Source organism: Emydura macquarii, unplaced genomic scaffold (assembly GCF_026122565.2).
Source record: "Emydura macquarii macquarii isolate MOO-44397 ecotype Brisbane River unplaced genomic scaffold, CSIRO-AGI_Emac_v2 contig_306, whole genome shotgun sequence".
Taxonomy (NCBI): domain Eukaryota; kingdom Metazoa; phylum Chordata; order Testudines; family Chelidae; genus Emydura; species Emydura macquarii.
The window spans coordinates 97,217-120,870 of record NW_027130443.1 but is presented as its reverse complement, the minus strand read 5'-3'; the positions used below and the strand labels follow the sequence as shown (position 1 = coordinate 120,870).

General features: G+C 49.8%; 1 protein-coding gene across 1 annotated transcript; it reads left to right on the top strand.

Moving 5' to 3' along the window:
• Positions 1–11,124: 11,124 nt before the first annotated feature.
• MED11 (mediator complex subunit 11) lies at positions 11,125–12,577 on the top strand. Its single transcript, XM_067553870.1, has 3 exons — positions 11,125–11,330; positions 11,792–11,922; positions 12,017–12,577. The coding sequence occupies exons 1-3, from the start codon at positions 11,246–11,248 to the stop codon at positions 12,152–12,154; spliced, it is 354 nt and encodes a 117-aa protein (XP_067409971.1). The 5' UTR covers positions 11,125–11,245; the 3' UTR covers positions 12,155–12,577.
• Positions 12,578–23,654: the final 11,077 nt, after the last annotated feature.

Sequence of the window (23,654 nt, the reverse complement as noted above, 5' to 3'; positions counted from 1 at the left end):
CTGGCAGGTGCTCCCCATCCTGCAGACACTCCCCTCTCCTCAGGAGCTGTGCAGGAGGAGACGGGGGCAGCTGAAACGAAAGAGACTGGAGAACAGTAGCGTGATGTCGGTCTGTTACCACCTGGAGGACCTGAAGAAAAGGCAAAGCAGCATTGATGAGTATGGAGCCGATCTCATGTGTATGTGGTCGGGGAACGAGTGGGACTTGTTTTGTTTCTATATTTATGCATTGCACAGTTTCGATAAATCAACATATTTGCAGCAAAACCCTAAGGGCATTAAAAGTGAGGGGTGCCCACAAATCTGAGTAAAGTGATAAAACTACAAGGCCTTGTGAATGCACAAAAGTTTAGCTATAGTTTCATGGAGTCATAGCCTGGAAGGCTAGAAGGGACCATGGCACCTGACTTCCTGTATAACACAGGCCAGGCGACTTCCCTGAATTAATTCCTGGTTGAATTAGAGCATCATACAGAAAAATATCCTACTAGCTTCACTTTCCAGCCATTGGATCACGTTAGACCTTTCTCTGATCATAGAATTGATTTAAAAAAAACAAGCCCAGTTCCCTCAGCCTCTCCTCATAAGTCCTGTGCTCCAGCCCCCTCATCATTTTGGTTGCCCTCCGCTGCACTCTCTCCAAATTGTCCACATCTTTTTTGTAGTGGGGGGCCCAAAACTGGACACAGTATTCTAAATGCGGCCTCACCAATGCTGCTCGTGACAGAGAATCCAGCACAGTTCCTGGGAGGCTGTTCCAATTGTCAGTTGCTCTCCCTGTCAAAAATGTGCACCTTATTTCCAGTCTGAATTTGTCTAGCTTCACTTTCCAGCCATTGGATCACGTTAGACCTTTCTCTGATAAACGGAAGCACCCAGTATCAAATTTCTGTGCCCCATGAATCATCTCTTTGTTAAAGTAAATAGGTTGAGCTCCTGGAGTCTCTCACTATACATTAAACCATAAGTTAAAGTAGTACAACCCCTTGAACCTTTCGTGCAGAGGTCATCATAGTGGTAAAAAAGTGCTTATGCCAGTATCAGCTATCTAGGATGGCGTCAGGATATCAACCATAGAGGTCAAACCAGTGTAAATATATCAGCAAAAATAATCAATCAATCAATCAATCAATCACACTCTTTACCAGCATAGTTATACTGAGAAGAAAACTACAGGTGTAGGCGTCAGGATATCAACCATAGAGGTCAAACCAGTGTAAATATATCAGCAAAAATAATCAATCAATCAATCAATCAATCACACTTTACCAGTGTGGAGCAGAGGGTCTTTAAAAAGGAATAAAAATTCTCCCCGTGGCTTTAAACAAAAATATAGGATCAAAATTTCCTTGATTATTTTTCATCTTTGTTTTCACCAACTCCCAGTGAGCCAGTGTTTTGTCCAGCAGTTGAAGCTGTGGGTCTGACAGTGGGGACTCCAGGGTTCCCTCCCTGGTTGTGGGAGGAGAGTGGGGTCTGGTGGGTTAGAACAGCAGGGGTTGGGAGCCAGGAGTCCTGGGTTCCCTCCCCGGCTGTGGGACGGAAGTGGGGTCTGGTGGATTAGATACGATAACTTCCTACTGGCTCACTACTTGGCAGTGTGTCAGCTATGCTAGTTGATCCATGGACATGCATTAATGAGGGGAGAAGTTGAGTTGTTTGCAGTTGCTTCGCACTGTAGCATTCAGACTCCCCGGTCATACTAGAGTTTAAAATGTTGCTGTGGTACCCCATGACCCTTGCAAGTTCCCAAAAGAACGTGTTCCATAACACTTTCACCTAAGCTACCTAAACAGAGGGGCAGAAAGGTTGGTAGGACTGAATCTCTTTCCGTCAGAAATCTCAAAGCCTCCTTTCTGCAGCTGGCAAGGTACATTTGTCGCTGTTGATTTCAAGGCTGTCGTGTTTTTCTTTTTTTCCTCAATAAAACGTTATGATGGCGTTTTACTTGCTAAATATCGACTGCTATGTGTCTTAAATCTTGCAAGCTATGCAGATTTAGCCCGGTTTGGGTGGGAGGACTTCAACTAGCATTTATAATACTGCGGAAAGCTATGGCGGTGCTCTCTGCCATGTGCTGCTAAGGGGCAGAGTGGGGGGTCAGCAGGGGCTGTCTCCCCTTGCAGTTAGTGCTGACTGTAATCTCCTCCCTCCCTCCAGCGTATGCTACATGGAAGTGTGCTGTGTCAGAATTGGCTTCCCAGGTGTTTGGAATCATTACATAATCCATTTGTTTTTAAGTTCCGTGTGAACCCCATTGTCCCGGCCAAATTCTAACCTGAGTAATTAAAGTTATGGGGTGACTTGATCACAGTCTATAAGTACTTACGAGGGGCAACAAATATTTAATAACAGACTCTTCAGCTAGCTGAGAAAGGTCTAACACGATCCCACGGCTGGAAGCAGAAGCTAGACAAATTCAGACTGGAAATAAGGCATAAATTTTTAACTGTGAGAGTGATTAACCATTGGGACAATTTACCAAGGGTCGTGGTGGATTCTCCATCACTGTGAATTTTTAAATCCAGTTTGGATGTTTTCCTAAATGATCTGCTCTGGGAAATAGTTGGGGCAGTTCTCTGGCCTGTGTTGTACAGGAGTTCAGACTAGGTGATCACAATGGTCTCTGCCGGCCTTGGAATCTATGAAACCATCATTTCATGAAACACAGAGAGGCTTTGGTAGTGTTTTATAATCCTGAGTTTGCCAGGGATTCTGGCTCTTTAAAGCTAGCTGGAATTAGCTGTAAGGGAGAGGAAAGAACGGATGGTCTGTGGTAATGCACGGACTAGGACTAGGATTTTAAGATCTGCATTCCCAATTCTCAGCATTACATCAGGCTTGGGCAAACCATTGCCTCTCTCTGTTCCTCATCTGTAAATTGGGAATGACAATTCTCCCTTCTCCCATGATTTGTCTGTCTTGCTATTTAAACATATTTCTTCTGGGAAGAAACTGTCTCTGGCTGTGTTGTATGGCACTCAGCACAACAGGGCCCCCAGTCTCAGTTCAGGCCTCTAGGTGCTACTGCGATTTCTGGGGCATATTCAAGTGTTTGCAAATGCTGTGCTGTCTCCTGCGTGTGCATGGTGCGCTACAGGTTGAAGAGGCTGAAATGGGGTGGATACGGATCCCCAGCCTACTCTGAAGGACTAGAAGGCGCACCTATCTCTCTAGAAGAAGAAATGCAATGTGGAAGAGATCTGCTGAACCACTTGACCAAGCCAAGACCTTGGTGTCTCTGTGAAGAGGACTCTTTTCTTAGCAGCAGCAGCAACGGGCAGGTGCGTGGGATGTTGGATCACAAATCTGGGTGAAGGATTGGGTTTTAAAAAAAAAAAAACTCTCCCGTCCACTGTGTGATGTGGACGTATCAATTTTTGTTCAGATGGAAAATGGTGACAATCAACAGTGTTGTCACGCTCAGAACATAGAGAAATAGGCTTGTGGTCCAGCCAGTCCCACAACCTCTTTCCAATGGTGAAACAAGAAACCCCATAGAAACCATATTCCTAACCCCGAATTACTTGGGTATCAACTCGTGCCTCGAAGCTGGAGGGTTCATACCCATCCAAACCTCTTGTTTACTTTGAAATCCTGATTATTCAAAAATGTTCTCATTATCCACCCAAATCCTGTTAACCATAGAAGTATAGGGCTGTGCGGGACCTGAAGAGATCATCTAGTCCAGCCCCCTGCGCTGACGCAAGAATAAGTAAACCTAGATCATTTTGCTGACAAGTGTTTGTCTAACCTGTTCTCAGTAACCTCCAGTGATGGTGATTCCACAAGCACAACCTCCCTATGTACCCTGTGCTTAATATCCTTATACTTAGTAAGTTCTTCCTAAAATCTAAAGTACATCTCCTTTGCTGAAAACTGAGCCGAATCCTCCTCGTCCTGATCTCTGTGGGCATGGAGAACAATTGATCTCTGTCCTCTTTATAACAACTAACAACATATTTGAAAACTGTTATTGGGTCCACTCCCTTCAGCCTTATGGTCTCCAAACTAAACATGCCCCGTTCTTGGCACTTTTCCTCATAGGTCAGGTTTTCTAAAACGTATATCGTTTTTGTTGCTCTGTTCTGGACTCTCTCTCCAATTTGTCCACATTTTTCTTAACATGTCATGCTCAAAACTGGACAGCTGAGGCCTCCGCAGTGCCATATAGACCAGAGCAATTACCTCCCGTGTCTTACAGACAATAATAAGCTCTTGTCCTCAATGAGATATTGTGGCAGTGAGTTCCACAGACTTCATTGTGCGTTGTGTAGCCAAATTTTCCCTCTGATCAGTTTTAATTGGCCACCTTTTAATTGAAGAGCCCCTTGTTTTTGTATTATGGATAAATGAATGGAAAGGCTCAATCTATTTCCCATTCATCATTTTGTATACCTTTATTACCTCTAGCGCAAGGCGGGAAATGGTTTTCCAGTCCAGTGAGAATTTTTAAGATTTTGAAAATTTTCCCTGTCCTAAATCAGGATGAAAAATCAAAATCTCAAACATTTTTGCAAACTGAACATGTGAAAAAAAACCCAAACAATTGGTTCAATTGAAATGTGTTGTTTCGCTAATTTTGAAATCTTTCATTTTGATTTTCACTATTTGTGTGGGTTTTTTTTTAACATATTTTAAATTATAAATTAACTTCAAAATAAAAAGTAATTTTGAACCTTCATTTGGAACATGTCCAAATGGGTTTTTCACAATTTAAAAACTTTTTTCCCCAATTTTTTCAAAATGGGAAATTTGTTGAAACCTGCAAAAAGTTTTGATTCTGATGATCTGGCATTTTCCAACCAACAAACCAACCAACCAAAACAAAACAAAAACAAAAATTTCATCAGCCAGCTGTAATCACGTCCCTTCTTATTCCTCCCATGATCTTTTCAAGTGGTTTTGTAACTATAGCCCTGTCTCTCCCATAGGTGTGCGCAGCACATTTCATTAGGGTGTGCACCCAGGGACTTTTCATTAGGGTGTGCACCCAGGGACTTTTCATGTTTTTTATCAGGGGTGTCAAACTCAATTCCACCGGCTGGCCACATTTGAATTACCTGCCGGTGGAATTCTCGCCGTGTCCTAGTCTCCACCGAGAAATATCGCGAGGAATATTTTGGCAGCATGTTCCCATCCGCCGCAAAATCTCGCAGCTCCTTCTTTTTCGGCAGCAGCTCGCTGTGTCTTGCTGTCCGCCGAAAAATCGTGCACCTTCCACTCTTTCGACGGCAGCTCTACCCTCCAGCGAGATGGCACCACATGTCTCATCAAAAAGGTTCGCGAGCCGAATGTTTGACACCCCTACATTAGGGGGTGCCTGGGCACACCCGGCACACCCAGTATGCACACCTATGGTCTCTCCTCTGTGGACAACTTCAGCAACACTCAAGCTCTCACTCCTCTTAGAACTGCAGCGCCAGCGCGGCTAGGAGAGCGCAAGCTGCATCCTGTTCTGCCTCTGACATCGCCGACAAAACCGCCAGCTCAATCCCAATTGGCAAATCTTCATTCTGATGATGTCAGAAGCAGAACAAACCTAGCTGGGTTTTCAGATCCAGGCAATCTCTGGAAATCTGATCCTTGTACAAAGTAAATAGGAGTTTGGCTTTCATTTCAGCGTGGGGGGATGGACTAGACCAGTGTTTCTCAATCTTTTTGGTAACAGGGAACGGCTTGCTGCCTTTCTAAACTGTACCAGGGAGATCTCGGGGACCGGCACCAGTCCACGGACCAGTCATTGGGAAACACTGGACTAGATGACCTGTGGAGATCCCTTTCAGACCTACATTTCTATGATTCTGTGAACTGGGCCCTAACCTGTACAGCAACACGTGGGAGAAGGCCAGCTTTATAATAATTTGGAAGTCCTAGGGAAGATGGGCAGGGATGTTCTGGAGTGTAGATGTGAGCAGAGACACAGCAGCCGTGTTCCACCCCAAAGGGGGTTGCAATTCAGGGAGGGAAGGGGGGGTGGACTATCTGTCTACCCTCAGTGGAGGTGTGGCATGATGGATAAGAGACTGGACTTGGCCTTAGACCTTCTGGGCTAGGAATTGACCCTGAGCAAGTCCCTGCATCTGTCTGTTTTCGATTCCCCATCTGTATCATAATCCTGATTTTTCCACCCCCCTTGGCCTGTCTGGCCTATGTAGGCTGCAAACTCTGACTGTGCCTTTGTACACCTGTGCAAGATGCTTCCTCATAAAGGATAATTGAGGTGTCTGTTGCCCCTCAGGGGCCCTCTGAAAGAACACTGGCAACCCTTTCTGTTTCCATTACCCTCAGTGGAGCCCCAGCGTGGGAGAGCCCCCGGAAAGCCGTGTGGCTACGGCAGACAGACATCAGCCGCCAGCCAGGTGCCTGCCTCAGGACGTCTTCTGGGGCTTTGGACACCAGCCGGAGGAATGATCCCAGCGGCAGCCCTGTCCATCATCGGAGAGCAAGCTTTTTCAAAGTGCTAAGTGTTAGCGTGGGAGGGAAGTGGCTATCCCCCGACCCTTTCGCAGCCAAATGTTGAGTGGATTCCATCTCCTCTTCTGACATTGGTGAAGGGGAAACGGACTCCCTGAGCCTCTTTGGTTCCTGGTTATTTTGTGCCTTGTTTTTTCAAGGAAGCAGCTGCTTAGTTCTTGATGCTCTCTGTGTTTTCAGTCTGCGCTTTGTAGACAGAAAAACACCAGCAGAGACTTCAGGATTGTTTCCATAGTGATGTCACAGGAGTTGAATAGAAGAGGAGACTGTCTGTATTTCCCCTCCCCACCACATATTGGCGGTGCGCTTCAGTTATCCAACACTTAGAGAGCAAACCAACCCAGGCAACTGTGTCTGATGACCGTGAAACGATGCGCTGCTTTGACACTCAATGAAACAAATGCTGAAGCTGTGTCAGAGAAATCTCCCTCGGCCGCCATCCCACTCCAAAAAAATTCAAAGAAGCCCTCCAACCTGGGTGCTTGTCAGAATCTGAGATGCAGTTTGGAACCTCTCTCCTCAGACTTTCATCTACAGATCTGTCTGTGCCTGGTGGAAGTCTGTGTTGGTGGTGAGAACTACCCTCTGATGCACTGGTTTGGTGGGAGACAGCTTGCGCTCCCCTTTTCCTGCGGGAAAGGCAAAAGCCATGGATAGCAGGATCCCGGACACTTGGATATACCTCTCTTCTCCCCAACAAGATCCATCCAGGAGAGGTAAGTGTAGAGAGGAGCATGGAGTGGGGCCATACAGCTGGATTTCCTCAAAACATCATGTCAGGAAGAGGGATGGAAATTTGGACCAGTTCTTATTCTATTCCCGCAATTCACCTGTCCCTAGTTTCACAGTAATGAATTATAAATTCAGAAATACCAGTGGCCACCCTCGACTTCCACCTTGAGCCAATCAATAGGAGTCCAACGTCTGACCCTCCAATCCTCTTCTGAAAACACAAGCCCTCCTGGCTCATTTTGGAAGGCCGATGTGAATGAAAACAGCGAGGGTGAAATTCAGTCCTGTGGCCCTTCTGAATGGGGGTGAATTTCCCAAACAGAACAACCAGGATTCTTAGGCTGTTTTTTCCAAAGGAATGCAGGTAATTTTGAAAACCCCACTGCAAATTTTTAATAATACAAAATCTCTCTCTATTTTTTTTTAACGAAAACAAGCCCATATTCTTTTTTAACCAGGGCCTGAGAAAGTTCTCCCTCCCTAGAACTGTGCTGCATCTTTCAGCAAGGATTGCGGCTGAGTTTCATCCCTGCCTATTTCCGCAATTGCATCTGACCCCATGCTATATATTATAAGAGCACCGGTTCTTGGCAATATTTAAATATAACATATATCGTCACTGCAAAATAATAAGCATTAGGTTTTGAAGGCATTGCACAATAGCGTGCCCTGACTATTCTAGTTGCACTGGGACATCTCTGTATTGCAGGTAACTTACTTTTGGAGAGGTTTTGAAATTCTGCTTGTGCTCCATTACAAGTATCTTGAAATATCAGAGGGTCGGCGACCGTGTGAATAGCTGCACATCTGTTTGAGTCAGGGTATTGCAGTCTGGGCCTATGTTGTACAATAATACCTGAGGTGCCAGTTCAGTAAAGAACATGCTTAGTTTTAAGCATGTGCTGAAGCCGATCGATGTTCAGCAAAGCGTGTAAGTACCTAGCTGAATCGAGACCCAAATGATTCATGTTTTTACTGTTCCATTAAATGTAATGTATACTTTTTGACCTTTGGAAGTTCAGTAACAGTTAACAACGGGGATCGAGAGAGCTCTGTTGTTCAAATATATGAGGATAAGTGACCCTAAAGAGTTATTCTCCCGGTGAGGACAATTCCTTAGTTTAATCTCACTATAGAATGACCCTATGCCAAATTTGTTGTAGAATTCTTGTATAGATTTTGCTCCTTTCTGGTGACGAAGATTTAGCTCAACTTGTCTCAAAAGGTTATTTAGACAGTTGTTGTACTATCCTGTACTAGTTATGGAAAATGTATCTTAATGTTCCCTCTTGTTTGTTATCTGCACCATTAAACAAAGTGGAAACACTTTGCAGTGTTTACATTTTATTCCTACCAAAAGAGCTTTGTGTAAATAAGTGATAAATATTCCAGAGCCAAATTATTGTCAGGGTAGCACTTCTCGGGCCCCCTTGTGACAGGTGCTGCACGGCCACATAGCGAGAGACTGAATCTGCGCTGAGGAGCTTCCAGGCTGAACAGACAATGGCTGAGAAGGGAAATAGAGGGAAAGTGACTTATCCAAGGCATCACAGCAGTTCAATGGCAAACTTCCAGCCCACTAGACCACACTGCCTCTTATCCAGCATTTCTCACCGCTCTTGCTGACTGCTTTTCAGGGTCTGAGTCACTCCTTCGCAGAGGAGCTGGCACTTCAGCTCTGATTTGAAGGTTTAAGTAATGCGCTGGGTGAGGGGTCCCTGTGTAACCAATAACCAGCCACCCCGCCCCAAAGGTGGCCACACATCAGCACTGGGCAAGGGGTCCCTGTATAACAAAGCGTCCATCCCAGAGGTGGCTGCACCTCGGTGCTGGGTGAGGGATCCCCATGTAACCAGCTGCCCCACTATAAAGGTGGCCACATTTTGGCACCAGGCAAGGGGTCCCTGTATAACCAGCCACACCGCCCCAGAGGTGGCCACATCTGTTAGAAAAACATCCCACCTCGATTTAAACATTGTCAGTGATGGAGAATCCACCACGACCCTGGGTAAGTTGTTCCAACAGTTAATTTCTCTCACCATCAAAACTGTATGCCTTATTTTCCGTCTGAATTTGTCTAGCATCAGTTTCCAGCCATTGGATCGTGTTATGCCTTTCTTGGCTGGACCGGAGAGCCCGTTGTTAAATATTTGTTCCCCATTTATGGACTGTGGTCAGGTCACCCCTTCCCTTAACCCTCTCTGTGTTAGAGAAAGAGACTGAGTTCCTGGAGTCTCTCTCTCTAAGGCAGGTTTTCTAACCCTTCCTTCATTCTTTTGTGGCTCTTCTCTGACCCTTCTCCAATCGATCCTGATCCGGCCTGAATTGAAGGCACTAGAACCGGCACGGGATTCCAGCAGCATTTGCACCTCGGCCAAAAAGAGCGCCAGTGTCTCCTCATCCCTATTTCCCAGATGGGGTAACCAAGGTGCGAGGCGGGGACTTGACTTGCCCCAGGTCACCCAGCAGCTGCGCCAGGAAGAGAACCCAGGGGTCCCTTCCCATCCGCAAAGCGCTCTGCTTCTCTGAAAGAAGCACATGGCCTTCTGGGCAGAAATCCCGCAGTGCAATGTTCTGCTGAGGCTCTGTGCATTCTGGGGCTTTTCTTGTGGGGAATTGTGGGATATGTACCAGACACCCCAGTGCAGGGGGGTTCCAGGACTCTGCTCCGACCCTGCTCCCAGAGCACAGCACGGCGGAGACTGGAGTGTTCTGTGTGTGCTAGAGCAGCCCTGTGGGTGCTCTCGCTGACACCCAGGGACAGACCGAATGCAGAGAGCGCACACCACATCCCATCTCTGCCCCCGTCCCAGAAACAGAGCACCGGAGACTCTGGGGCGACTGGCTCCGATTCCTCACTGCCTGGAGCCTTGGGTCGCCCGTGACTCACATACGGGCCGAGCGGCTGTACAATGGAACCGGTGCGTTAGCCCTTTGTGTTGGCCTGGTCTGGGCGAAAGCGGTGAGACGAGGCCCGTGGATGGGCGGGGAATCAGTCTGGGTGTGTTAGAGTACGCTGCAGGCCATATGGCTGGTCACTACAGAGAACTGCGGGCCATATGAGAACCATAGGGTGGAAGCCACAGTGATGGGACCTGTAGGAAATGGTGTACAGTGGGGCCATATAGGCAGGCCCCATAGGGGACCACATTGTGGAAGCTAAAGGAACGAGCCCTGTGAAAAACCATGCAGTCAGCCGTATCCTGAGGCCCTATAAAGGACCGTCTCCTGCAGGTCATGTAGAAAACGATCTACTGTGGGTCCACGGGGCCAGGCCCCATACAGAGCCATGTACTGTGCTCCACGGGGCCAGGCCCCATACAGAGCCATGTACTGTGGGTCCACGGGGCCAGGCCCCATACAGAGCCATGTACTGTGGGTCCACGGGGCCAGGCCCCATACAGAGCCAGTACTGTGGGTCCACGGGGCCAGGGCCCATACAGAGCCAGTACTGTGGGTCCACGGGGCCAGGCCCCATACAGAGCCATGTACTGTGCTCCACGGGGCCAGGCCCTACAGAGAACCACGCACCGGGCGTATGGCCGGGCCTTAGAGAGAAGCACAGCCAGTGGGTCCCAGGTGGGGGCAGGGCCCAGGCCAGGGGCTCGGTGTCAGGCCCCCCCCCACTTATTGCGACAGGGGCGGGGCCATGGCCGGTATCGCGATAGCAGCTCTGGGAAATCACCCCATGTCGCGACAGGCCCCGCCCAGCGCCAGGCCCCGCCCCCTCGTCTCGCGCTCCCGACGCACAGGTCGCCTCCAGCGCGGGGGGGCCAGCCCCGCCATCGCTTCTGGGTCACGTGCGTCGGGGACAGGGCGCGCGCGGTCCGCCGGGAGTTGTAGTCTAGGGCCCGGACGCGGCGCCAGGCGGGCGGTGGCGGGGGCCGGAGTCTGGCGCAGGCGCAAAAGAGAGGCCGGAAGGGGCGGGGCCGGACGCGGCGCACGCGCGGAGAGAGCAAGGAGGGAGGAGGAGAGAGGTGCCGGCCCGGGTTCAGCGCGCGCGGTTCGGTCCCGGACGGCGGCCGTGCGGGGCCACATGGCCACTTACAGCGGCGCCAACGAGCGGCTGCGGGTGCTGGAGGAGCTGGAGCGCGAGATCGGCGCCTCGCTGCAGAGCGCGGGTAGGGCGGGGCCAGCGTCCGGGGGCGGGGCCTCCAGGCGTTCGGGGCGGGGCCCGGGCAAGGACCCTTTTCCTGCTTGGGCGTCGGGGGGGCTCCTGGTGGGGGCGTGGCAGGTTCGGGGGCGCTCCTGGGGCGGATCCCGGGGAGTCTCGGGGTTGTGGCGATGGGGGAGGGGCGATGGGGGGCGTGGGAGGTTCGGGGGGAGGGGTGCGTGGGGAGGCAGAACTCCTGGGGGGAGGGCGTGGTAAGTTAGGTGGGGCCGAGGGGATCCTGGGGGGAGGGTGTGAAGCTGGGGGAGGGGCACCGGTGGGGCACCGGGGGCAGGTTGCAGCGGCTGGGCGGGGGTGGGGCGCTGGGGCGGAGGCAGGGGCTGAGCGGGATCCCGCGCACGGGTGAGGCTCCCACGGGGGGGGGGGAGGGATTCTGGGGGCCCCTCCCTCACTCTCCACCCTCCCCCCCAGGGACCGTGACCCTGGAGCTGTCGAAGGAGAAGCCCAGCGAGCGGCTACTGGAGCGCCAGGCCGCCCAGTTCAGCGCCTCGGTGCAGAAGGTGGAGTCGGAGCTGTCGGCCCAGATCCGCTACCTCACCCAGGTGGGTGGGGGGGAGGGGGTGGCGGGCGGGGTGGGGTGTGTGTGGGGGGGCTGGGGTCGCTCAGACTCACCCCCTCTTTCTGCCCTCCTTGCAGGTGGCGACGGGGCAGCCCCATGAGGGCTCCAGCTACTCAGCCCGCAAGGGCTGCCAGATGGCGCTGAACCGGATCGACTATGCCCGCGTCAAGCTGGGTGAACTGGCCTACACCTGCGAGCAGACCCTGGAGCAGTAGGGGCCGCTTGCACCCCGCCACGGACCCCGCCGGCCACGGGCCACGCTCTGCCACGCACCGGCCCGTGGATGGGACGCGTCGTGACACGCCTGGGCAGAGGGTCTCTGTGCCGGTGGCCGGTTACGTGAGAGACACGAGCCGGGATCCAGCGGGACCTGCAGCTCCCTGTCTTCCCGGGACGTGCTGCGCTGTCTGCACTGGGTGTCTGGCCCCGACATGCCAGGACACGTGGACACGGGCTCTCGACCCCGCATGGTGCCGTGTGGGATCTGCACGTCGTCCAGGCCAGGCTCCGACAGGGAGACCTCGCCCCCCCACCAGCTGTGCTGGGCACCTGGCCTCCCTGTCACGGGAACACGCTCCAACATGCATGGCCCCAGGCTCCCGGCTCTGTGTGGGAGACGCAGGCTCCCCATGGCTTACTCTGGGCAGGGCGGGGACAGTGTGGGAGGAGGGGCAGCTGATGGGGGGGGGGGGGGGCACATGTTGCTTTTCTACTGTGTATTAAATAAAAGTGTAAAACCCCAAATTGCCTCTGTCAGGCGGAAGGTGGCCAGCAGGGGGGGGGGGGGGGGGGCAGAGGGTCGGGCTGTATGTGAGGGCTGGAGGTGCCATGGCGAAGAGGGGGTCCAGAGGGAGGTGGGGGTGCCGGAGGAGGCAGCTGGCAGCCCAGCGGGGAAGGGGGGGGGAATCGTGCCCACGATGGTTGCGGGGGGGAACTGCAGTGGCCGGCGAAGTGGAGCTGTCTGCCGAGCTGGGGGTGGCGCTGAGATCCCCAGCGCCCAGTGTCCCACCCGCCCCGTCCCCGTGCGTTTGCTGGATCTTTTCCCAGCGAAGGAGCCTCGCACAGCAGCGTCCCTGCTCTCTGTTGATTAACAATCACCCAACCAGACCCACCCGCTGAGTGGCCAACACTCCCCGCTCCCCATGGGGCAGACAAACGTCTCCTGGGGGCCGGGTGGGATCAGGTCATCTGGGGGCTTCAGCTTCTGCATGATGTGCTTGGCCGGGCGTTGAGGTCGGGCCGCTCTGAGCTCGGGCTGTGGCCTGGAGTTTGGGCTCAGAGAACTTCCGGTGGGACCTCAGAGTGTTTAGAGAAACCGGGGTCCTGCTTAGCTGCACCTCAGCCCGTCACGGCAAAATAATTCATGGTCCAGCCAGACCCCACCCCCTGCATTGATTTAAATCTTCCACGCCCGGTTCTGAACCACTCCAAGCAGCAGCCGGAAATCACTGTGATAAACAACCGAGCTGAGCCCGGGTCAGGTGGGAGCCAAACCGCGGCTGTAAACCAGCTCCCGGGCTGGGCCAGGGTCCAGACTCCCGGGGACAGGACAGGGGGTCTGAGAGCGTCACAAGTGGGGGGGCAGCGTCCAGGCCTCTCTGCCCCACAGGCCTGGGAAGGAACCTGTTGTGAGTCAAGCGGTCGAGGGGTTGCCCCTCCTGCCTTCCTTTCGCTAGAACCAGTCTCGGATATGGAAGCTTTTGTGGATGACCTGGGAAAAGACCCATGGTCTGGAGGAGCATTTAAGGGTAAAGCAGCACATGCAGACTTAATGCTCCAGTGGGAACAATTCACAGAGAAAAAGCCTGCTCGTAAGAAAAAGTGCTTGGCTGCTTTCCATGGGCTCGTTTTAGTATCTAAAACCCTTACTGAAGAGTTAGGGAAAGGAGCCAAAAAACCCCAAGGAGCTGCATGAACAATAGCATGCCATGGTCAAGTACCAAACTAAAAATAGAGGATGAATCTTCAGCGTTCCACTGCTCACGCGGGCTAATTTGCTCTCTAACGCTCAGCGCGATGCAGAGGGAAACAAAGAGAAAGCTAGACGGGGAAAAACCACAATTTACATCCCCTTATAAAAAAAAAAAATTAAATATATCAAATTATCAATATGCTTTAGTACCCATTAATAGCATTCATTCTACCATTGTGTACATTGAACAAAGTTGTTTTTGTGTACGCACGCAATGTACCCAAATTATAATTAAAACCATTTATTAAAAAAATTAATCCTGCCCAAAACAAATGTCATTGCAATGTTGCTGTATTAAAATGATAGAATATAATTGATAAAATATCGAAAAATATATTTCTGTTATTAATAATAAATATTCATATTATAAAGTACGTTCAACCCATAATATTAAAAATCAATACTAATTAATATACTGCATGCTAGTGCACTCAAGCATAATAGCCTGCTTACACACATTCAAAAACAATGAAAACCCGTAAATTTAATAATCAAACATAATAAAACTAAAATAATCCAAGTCGTAAATGCTGCAAAAGCTACCATAAAGCACAACCGGTTAAAGAACCCTACTAAAATTTTAAATCTGGCATTGCATCCCATTGTGATCCTATGTGTGTTGCAAACAGTTTCTATAATGGCTGCAGTGAGACTCTCTTGGTGGACTAAAAGATCCCTAAAGCAACGCAAAAAACTAAAAAAAATCCCGTATACAAGTAAGGCGGCGCTCTGCAATATACCCTGCTGCCAATATACCCGCTAATTGTTCGGACCCTGGCTGGGGTGCCTTGTGCTATAGTCGGAGGTGTGTATCAAGGAGTTGTCGTGGTGGCCAGTCATGCTTTTGTGGCCACCAAGGAGGGGACTGTTGGAGGCCCCGTACAATTTCATTGCCTGACCATAGCATAGCTAGCGTAGCTTCAGTGACTTGCTTGGCTATTCTGACCCCTGTCGCATGACATCTTCCAGGTGACAGAGATGAATAAGACGACTGAGTAACCGTGTGGATGTCTCAGTTTCTGCATACCTCAGCACGTAACAAGATGAAATACACAACGTGTGCTTGCAGCTGCACATAGATAATGGTGATGGGAACAAGAAGTTATCCTTGAACGTCTGGGGGTATACTGTTTTATTGCCAAGGGACATATTTTTACACCACCCCTCCTATCACAGATGCTGTTTTGATTACTCCAATTATCATAATAAAAATAAAATGTAATTAAAAATTAAAACCCAATGTAAGTAATTAGCATATATAATAATAAATAAAAAATAATTAAATACAAATTATTTATAAAAAAATATAAAAGCTCATTATTTAAACTAAAAAGCACGCTCCATCAACACCTAACTCTGCAAAAAGGGCTGCCAGTCAGACCAAAACATCAACAAACTCCCTGGCAGGGCCTCTAAAAAAAGCCATTCCTGTACACAGCCTTCTAAGTAACTGCTTAGCTCTCGGCACCAAGCGAGAAGTCCCCGTATAACCAGCTGCCCCACCCCAGAGCTGGCCGGATCTTGACACCAGGCAGAGGTCCCTGTGTAACCAATAAACAGCCTCCCGGCCCCAGAGGTGGCCAGATCTCGGCACCGGGATAGGGATCCCCGCGTAACCAATAACTAACTACCTCACCCTGAGGTAGCTGCATCACGGAACCAAGCGTGGGGTCCCTGTATAACCAGCCACCCCACCACAGAGGTGGCCACATCACGGAACCAGGAAAGGGATACCTGTGTAACCAGATACCCCGTCCCAGAGGTGGCCATATCTTGGTGCCGGGCGAAGAGTCCTCATGTGACCAATAACCACTGGCCCTGTCCCAGAGCTGGCCGCATCTTGGTGCCGGGTCCCCGAATAACCAATAACTAGTTGTCCCACCCCAGAGGTGGCCGCATCACAGCACCGGGCGAGGGGTCCCCATATAGCCAGCCACCCCACCCCTGAGCTGGCCAGATCTCAGCGCCGGATAGGGGCCCCTTGTAACCAATAACCAGCCACCCCGCCCCAGTGCTGGCCGCATCTCACCACTGGGTGAGAGATCCCCATATAACCAGCTGCCCCACTCGAGTTAGCCGCACCTCGGCGCTGGGCGAGGGGTCCCCATGTAAAACAAGGTGACTGACCCGTAACTGCTGTTCTTCGAGATGTGCTGCTCATGTCCATTCCACTGTAGGTGAGTGCACGCCTCCGTGCACGGCTACCGGAACTTTTTTCCCCTTAACAGATTCCGTAGGGCCGGCTCTGGCGCCCCCCAGATCCCCACACACATGCCGTAGTATGTGAGGTGCGGCTGGCCCTACGCCCCCTCAGTCCCTTCTTTCCGCCAACTCTGGCGGCAGGGTCGGGGGGTGGGTTATGGAATGGACATGAGCAACACATCTGGAAGAACAGCAGTTACTGGTAAGTAACCTCGTTCTCTTCTTCAAGTGCTTGCTCATGTGCATTCCACTGTAGGTGACTCATGAGCAATGCCTTGGAGGTGGGTCGGAGTTACCGATCGGCTGCCCGCAGCCCAGCTCTGCTGAAACATGCGTCATCCCGCGTCTGCTGGACGATGGCGTAGTGGGACGTGAAGGTATGCACCGACGACCAGGTGGCGGCTCTGCAGATGTCTTGCACGGGCATTCTCGCTGGGAAAGCTATAGAGAAGGCTTGAGCTCTGGTTGAGTGCGCTGTGATGGCTCCCGGGAGCGGCATACCTCGCTCCCGGCAAAGTCCCAGCTGGGACTCTCTCTAAGTATCTAACGACCACTAATAACAGTTACTTAGCTAACTAACTAATTAACACAAACAACCAGGCTTAAAGTTCAAAACAAGGGGAATTAAGCATTTGCGATGCAAGAACAGGCAGTTCCAGCGACTGCCCCGGGCAGAAAGAAGGAACTGAGAGGGCGTAGGGCTGGCAGCACCTCATATACCGCAGCATGTGCACGGGGCTCCAAGGGGTGCCGAAGCCAGCCCTATGGGGTCTGCTAAGGGGAAAAAAGTTCCGGTAGCCATGCACGGAGGCGTGCACTCACCTATAATGGAATGGACATGAGCAAACACTCCAAGAACTACTTTTACCAGTTTCCTGAATGAAACGGCAGCAGTGACCCTGGGATGGTCGAGTTCAGGATCCTGACAAAAGGAAGAAAGAAGAACAGCAGGATACGGACCATGGACTTCAGAAAAGCAGACTTGGACTCCCTCAGGGAGCTGACGGGCAGGATCCCCTGGGAGGCTAATATGAGGGGGAAACGAATCCAAGAGAGCTGGCTGTATTTTAAATAAACCTTATTGAGGGCGCAGGAACAAACCATCCCGATGTGCAGAAAGAATAGCAAATATGGCAGGTGACCAGCTTGGCTTAACATAGAAATCTTTGGTGACAAGCACAAAAAAGAAGCTACAAGAAGTGGAAGCTTGGTCAGATGACTAGGGAGGATTATAAAAACACTGCTCGAGGATGCAGGAGTGAAATCAGGAAGGCCAAAGCACAATTGGAGTTGCAGCTAGCAAGGGAGGTGAGGGGGAACAAGAAGGGTCTCTACAGGTATGTTAGTAACAAGAAGAAGGTCAGGGAAAGTGTGGGTCCCTTACTGAATGGGGGCGGCAACCTAGTGACAGAGGGTGTGGAGAAAGCTGAGGTACTCAATGCCTTTTCTGCCTCTGTCTTCACAGACAAGGTCAGCTCCCAGACAGCTGTACTGGGTGGCACAGAATGGGAAGGAAGCGAACATCCCGCAGTGCTGAAGGAACAGGTCCAAGACTATTTAAAAGGCTTAGACATACACAAGTCCATGGGGCCGGATGCAATGCACCCAAGGGTGCTGAGGGAGTTGGCTGAGGTGATTTCAGAGCCATTGGCTATTATCTTTGAAAGCTCGTGGCAGTTGGGGGAGGTCCCTGAGGACTGGAAAAAAGCAAATATAGTGCCCGTCTTCAAAAAAGGGAGGAAAGAGGATCCAGGGAACTACAGACCGGTCAGCCTCACCGCAATCCCTGGAAAAATCATGGAGCAGCTCCTCAAAAAATCCATTTTAAGGCACTTGGAGGAGAGGAAGGTGATCAGGAACAGTCAACATGCATTCACCAAGGGAAAGTCATGCCTGACCAACCTGATTTGCCTTCGATGAAGAGGTGACTGGCTCTGTGGATGTAGGGAAGGCGGTGGATGTGATATACCTTGACTTTAGCAAAGCTTTTGATACTGTCTCCCACTGTATTCTTATTAGCAAGTTAAAGAAGTATGGGTTGGATGAATGGACTATAAAATGGATAGAGAGCTGGCTAGATCATTGAGCTCAACGGGTACTGATCAATGGCTCCATGTCTAGCTGGCAGCCGGTAACAAGCGGAGTGCCACAGGGGTCGGTCCTGGGACTGGTTTTGTTCAACATCTTTATTAATGATCTGGAAAATGGGGTAGATTGCACCCTCAGCAAGTTTGCAGATGACACTAAGCTGGGGGCAGTGGTAGATACGCTGGAGGGCAGGGATAGGATGCAAAGTGACTTAGACAAATTGGAGGATTGGGTCAAAAGAAATCGGATGAGGTTCAACAAGGACAAGTGCAGAATCCTGCACTTAGGACAGAAGAATCCCATGCACGGCTACAGACTGGGGACCGACGAGCTAGGCAGCAGTTCTGCAGAAAAGGATCTAGGGATAAGAAACTGGATATGAGTCAGCAGTGTGCCCTGGTTGCCAAGAATGCTAACGGCATATTGGGCTGCATTAGGAGGAGCATTGCCAGCAGATTGAGGGAAGTGATTATTTCCCTCTATTCGGCATTGGTGAGACCGCATTTGGAGTATTGTGTCCAGTTTTGGGCCCCCCACTACCGGAAGGATGTGGACAAATTGGAGAGAGTTCAGTGGAGGGCAAGGAAAATGATGAGGGGGCTGGAGCACAAGACTTATGAGGAGAGGCTGAGGGAACTGGGCTTGTTTAGTCGGCCGAAGAGAAGAATGAGGGGGGATTTGATAGCGGCCTTTAACTACCTCAAGTGGGGTTCCAGGGAGGATGGAGCTAGGCTGTTCTCAGTGGTGGCAGATGACAGAACAAGGAGCAATGGTCTCAAGTTGCAGAGGGGGAGGTTTAGGTTGGATATTAGGCAAAATTTTTCCCTAGGAGGGTGGTGAAGCACTGGAATGGGTTATCTAGGAGGTCGTGGAATCTCCATCTTTAGAGGTTTTTAAGCCCGGCTTGACAAAGCCCTGGCTGGGATGATTTAGCTGAGGTTAGTCCTGCTTTGAGCAGGGGGATTGGACTAGATATCTCCTGAGGTCCCTTCCAACCCTCATCTTCTATGATTCTATTAAATAAGCTATATCAGCAAAAACGCTTCTATGCTCGTTGAATGTACACTAGGCTTCGTGCCAGTATAGACATGTTGTAAAAAAAATCACACTCCTACGCTACATTACTATACCAGCAAAGGTTTTCTGGTGTGGACCTGGCGTGGGCGTTAAATCCAGACAAATTAAAATTAGAAACAAGGGACAATTCTTTCACAGACAGGAAGGTTAACGAGTGCAACGAACTCCCCAGGGCAGTGATGGATTCTCTAACACATGATGTCTTTTAATCCAGAATGGAGCTTGTCTGGGACATGTCTGAGTCTAACACAAGTGATTGGATTCTATACAGAGGGAAGTAGGTTGAATTCTGTGTGCTGTGTTATAGAGAGGGCCAGACTAGATCAGATAACGGTCCCTCCCTTCTGGCCTTTGAATCTATGAACCTTCTACTGCTGGACAAAAGAAAACATGCAGGTAGGGTGTGAAAAATCAGCACTAGGGGTGGGGCGTAAGAGGTGCCTATATAATACAAAGCCCTGAATATTGGGACTGTCCCTATAAAATCGTGACATCTGGTCACCCTAGATGCAGAAATGAGAATCAGGTTGTTAAGCTAGAGTTAGTGACACTGAAAGCGGGTGACTCTTAGCACTGACAGCCCTGTATTTCACTGCAAAAAATCCCAGTCTGCTTTCCGGACATAACTCGTTCTGCCACCTGGTGGAAATATTTCCCATTGAAAATGTGAACAACTTTTTTTCTTAAATACTTTCTCAGATGTCCAGATATTTGTCTAGGTAGACAGACAATCATTCACCTAGACAGACGGACATGCAGGACACAGATAAAAAGAGAGGGGTGTGTAGAGACAGACAGACAGATCGATCCATCAATCCCCATACGCATCTACCAATCTATCTTTCCATCCCCAAATACATATAAATTGATCCATCCATCTATCCATCCCTTCTTTCCATACATCTCTCTCTCCATCTCCATATGCATCCATTCATCCCGCACAATATCTGGCTAGCTAGCTAGCTATCCCCATACACGCCCCATCTATCTATCTATCCCATGAGCGTGTCTGAGAGCAAACACACAAAACTAAGTTAAATATCTAGGTTACAACATTAAAAGCTTCGTTATCAGATCTACTGTTGTTGACTCGAATCCATTGTGTGGTCATTAATGGACGTACTTAGCAAATGGGACGAGGGACGCGCAGGTCTCCTCCTCCATGCCTGGTGGCTGCTGGGGTTACCTTCAGGGTTTTCCTTTATCTCCCAAGTCACGAGCGCACCCCGCTACCACGCTGGGGGTCCCCTTAAACCTGCAGGGTGGAAAACAATAACACGGGGTCACGCGTACGTGGAGGCTGGCAGCAGACTCCAGGGGCCACCCGGTCACCTCCCCAGCCCTTACTGACCCTTCTCTGGGGTGCCCCACAGCTGTGTATAAGGGCAGCCCTGTAAGTCACCCCGACCCTGCCATGTTCCTCCCTAGAGAATGTTCCCCTGCTGAGACCCGATAAAACACCCTGTGCCATGGGTCACCCTCCGCCATGGGTCACCCTGCGCCGTGGGTCATCCTGTGCCGGGGGTCACACCCCACTTTTCACAAGGCCCCTTGCCCTGACACAGGGGCCCTAGGACAGAGGGGGACTGAGTGGCGCCTGCCCCCTTTATGACTGTACCTCCACGGTACCCCTGGCCCCATTAATACCCCCTCTGTGGTACCCCCACCTCACTAATACCCCCTCTGTGTGCCTCCCACGCCATTAACACCCCCTCCACGACACCTCAGGGGCACCTGTGGGGGGAGGGTCAGGGGATCAAGTCCTTTGAGTCCCTTCGCTGTATGGGGGGGACCAGGGCTGGGTGTCGTTATGAGGGGGGCTGCCCCTGTCCCCCACACCTTCACCCCTCAGGCACGGCCATGGGGACAGGGTGTGTGTGGGGGGGCTCACACGGGCAGCCAGCAGCTGCGGGGTGGGGGCTTCTCCTCACTTCAGAGTGCGCAAGCCTGAGGGCTGGGAAAAGGTGGGAAAACCTGAGGGGGGGACAGGAAAAAATCGGCAAGATCTGCTGGGAAGGAGAAGGGAGACCAGATGTCCCACTAGCGCAGAGATAGTCCCAGGCTTTTTCTTATATACCCGTCTATGGTGGCCTGGCCTGGCCTGAGGGATCAACACTGAGCAGGTTAAATCACCGTAGAGACATCCAGAATCATGGGTTGAGCCCCAGTTCATTCAAAACAGAAGTGCAACATCTTGATGTCCCGTGATTTGTGGTTGTATCTCAGGAACCCCTTTCTCAAATGATCTCAAATTAGGATTACTAAACTTTATGTCCCCGTGAGGTATAACGTTTTACAAGACAATCCTGGCCAGCCTGTGGATTTTAGAACTGATATGAAAAACACTTGTCAAAGGAGGTTCCCAATGCAACAATGTGGCCAGAATTGCTTAATGCCTCGTGTAGGAGTGGACAGGTTCTAGTACCTCTGCATCTGGCAATGGTGCAATCGTCGCTGGAATCGTGTGTCCAGTTCTGGCATACACAGTTGAAGAAGGCTATGAATACATTGGAAAAGGGTCAGAGAATAGCCACAAGGATGACTGAGGGATTGGAAGACATGCCCTATAGCGAGAGACTCCAGAAGCACACTATGTTCATCTTAACAAAGCAAAGATTAAGGGGTGAATCGATCCCAGTCTGTCAGTACCTACGTAGGGAAACAGAAATTTCAGTACCTACGTGGGGAAACAGAAGGCCCTTTAAGCAGACAAAGGTCTAACAAGATCGAATGGCTGGAATTTGAACCCAGACGGATTCAGGCTGGAAACCAGGTGCACATTTTTAACAGCAAGGGGGACTTAACCATTTGGAATGACTGACCAAGGGCTGTGGTCGATTCTCCATCGGTGGCACTTTTTCCAATGAAGATGCGATGTTTTTCTAAAGGATCGGCTCTAGTTCCATCAGGGATTAATTCAGGTCAGAGGAGGTGATCGCAGTGGGGCCGCCTGGCTTTAGAACCTATACACTACAAAAATAATAAAGCGAATCGAAAAACACTTAAAAAAATAACGCTTATAAATAATTAATGTGTCTACTTACCCACTAGGTGGCAGAGAGGAACTGAGCGAAGAAAGACATTTATTTGATTCCGTTGCACAGTCCTTTGAAATAGGATGAGCTAAGTGCCAACATCTTTTAAAATATTCCTATCTGTTTACCAATATAGAGACATCGGATGTTTAGACACGTGCTCAACTCTGCTACAGCTGCTGATTTTGGCTGATCCATCGCTAACACAGATTTTATTGTATAATTCTGAGCTTGCTGGTCTTTAAATACGGCTTCTAACCAAGTAACCTCTAAACAGCTAAGAGGTTTGCTTTATTGCACGACAGTAAAATGTTTAGCAAATGTTTGGGGTGCTTATAAAGACAGCTAAATAGGATTCAAAATAGAAATGTGTGTGCTTCCAAAAATACACATACAGAAGAACAGCCATATGGGATCAGATCAATGGTCCATCTAGCCCAGCATCCTGTCTTCCGAGAGCGGTCAATGCCAGATGCTTCAGAGGGAATGCTTCTGGGAAATCATCATGCTTGAGAAACGTGACTGGTGTGGCTCAGAGGAGTTTATTTTTGAGTTTGAGATTCACTTTACATTTTGAGGAAACTCAGGCAAAGCTACCAAGTTACAGGCAGTTTTAAGAGTTGGGTTGGAAATGCTTTTTGTGGTCTGTGAACATTTGTGAGAGTTTGGAAATTTTTCCAGTTCCAAATCAGGGGGAAAAAAAACAAAACTTGAATAGTTTTGCAAACTAAAAATCCAAATAATTTAGTTTGTCAATTGAAACATTTATAAACGTTTCACTTCAATTCCAACCATATATAATTTGAAATTTAGGCTAATTAGAATACACAATATATATATTGTGTATTCTAATTAGCTTGAATTTCAAAATGAAAAAGCCATTTCAAACCAGAAAGACAACATTTTTCGGTTTTGAAAAATTCAGAACTTTTAAAAAAAGTGTTTCGCATCGAGAAATTTGTCCAAACGGAGCCTTTCCCACAAAATTTTGCTTTTGACATTTTCCAAAGAAAACTTGTGGAAACATTTCCCACTGGCTCTCATGGTTTTGCCTGGAAAAACACCACACAGTGTTGAAGTTACCACCCAAAGTCATAAGTATCCCCAAACTCTGGGGGTAATTGATATGAATGGGAAAGTTCCCCCATCTCAGAGCAATCGGAACGGGCTCTTTGCATACTCAGGCAGCATTGCTGCATTGGTTACTGTCAGGGCATCTCCCTGCTCTAAAATTTTACCTCTGAACTCCCTCAAAACTTGGCTCAGGTACTAACTGAGCCCCAAAACATGGCACGATTCAAGGAAGGTTTGGACATTCATATAGATAATAAGAATATTCAG

What these genes read in the sequence shown, in the direction of transcription:
- MED11 (XM_067553870.1), top strand. Translation starts at nt 11,246, where the DNA reads ATGGCCACTTACAGCGGCGCCAACGAGCGGCTGCGGGTGCTGGAGGAG. An exon ending in CGCCTCGCTGCAGAGCGCGG is followed by an intron (nt 11,331 to 11,791) that starts GTAGGGCGGGGC and finishes CCTCCCCCCCAG; the next exon opens with GGACCGTGACCCTGGAGCTG. An exon ending in AGATCCGCTACCTCACCCAG is followed by an intron (nt 11,923 to 12,016) that starts GTGGGTGGGGGG and finishes CCCTCCTTGCAG; the next exon opens with GTGGCGACGGGGCAGCCCCA.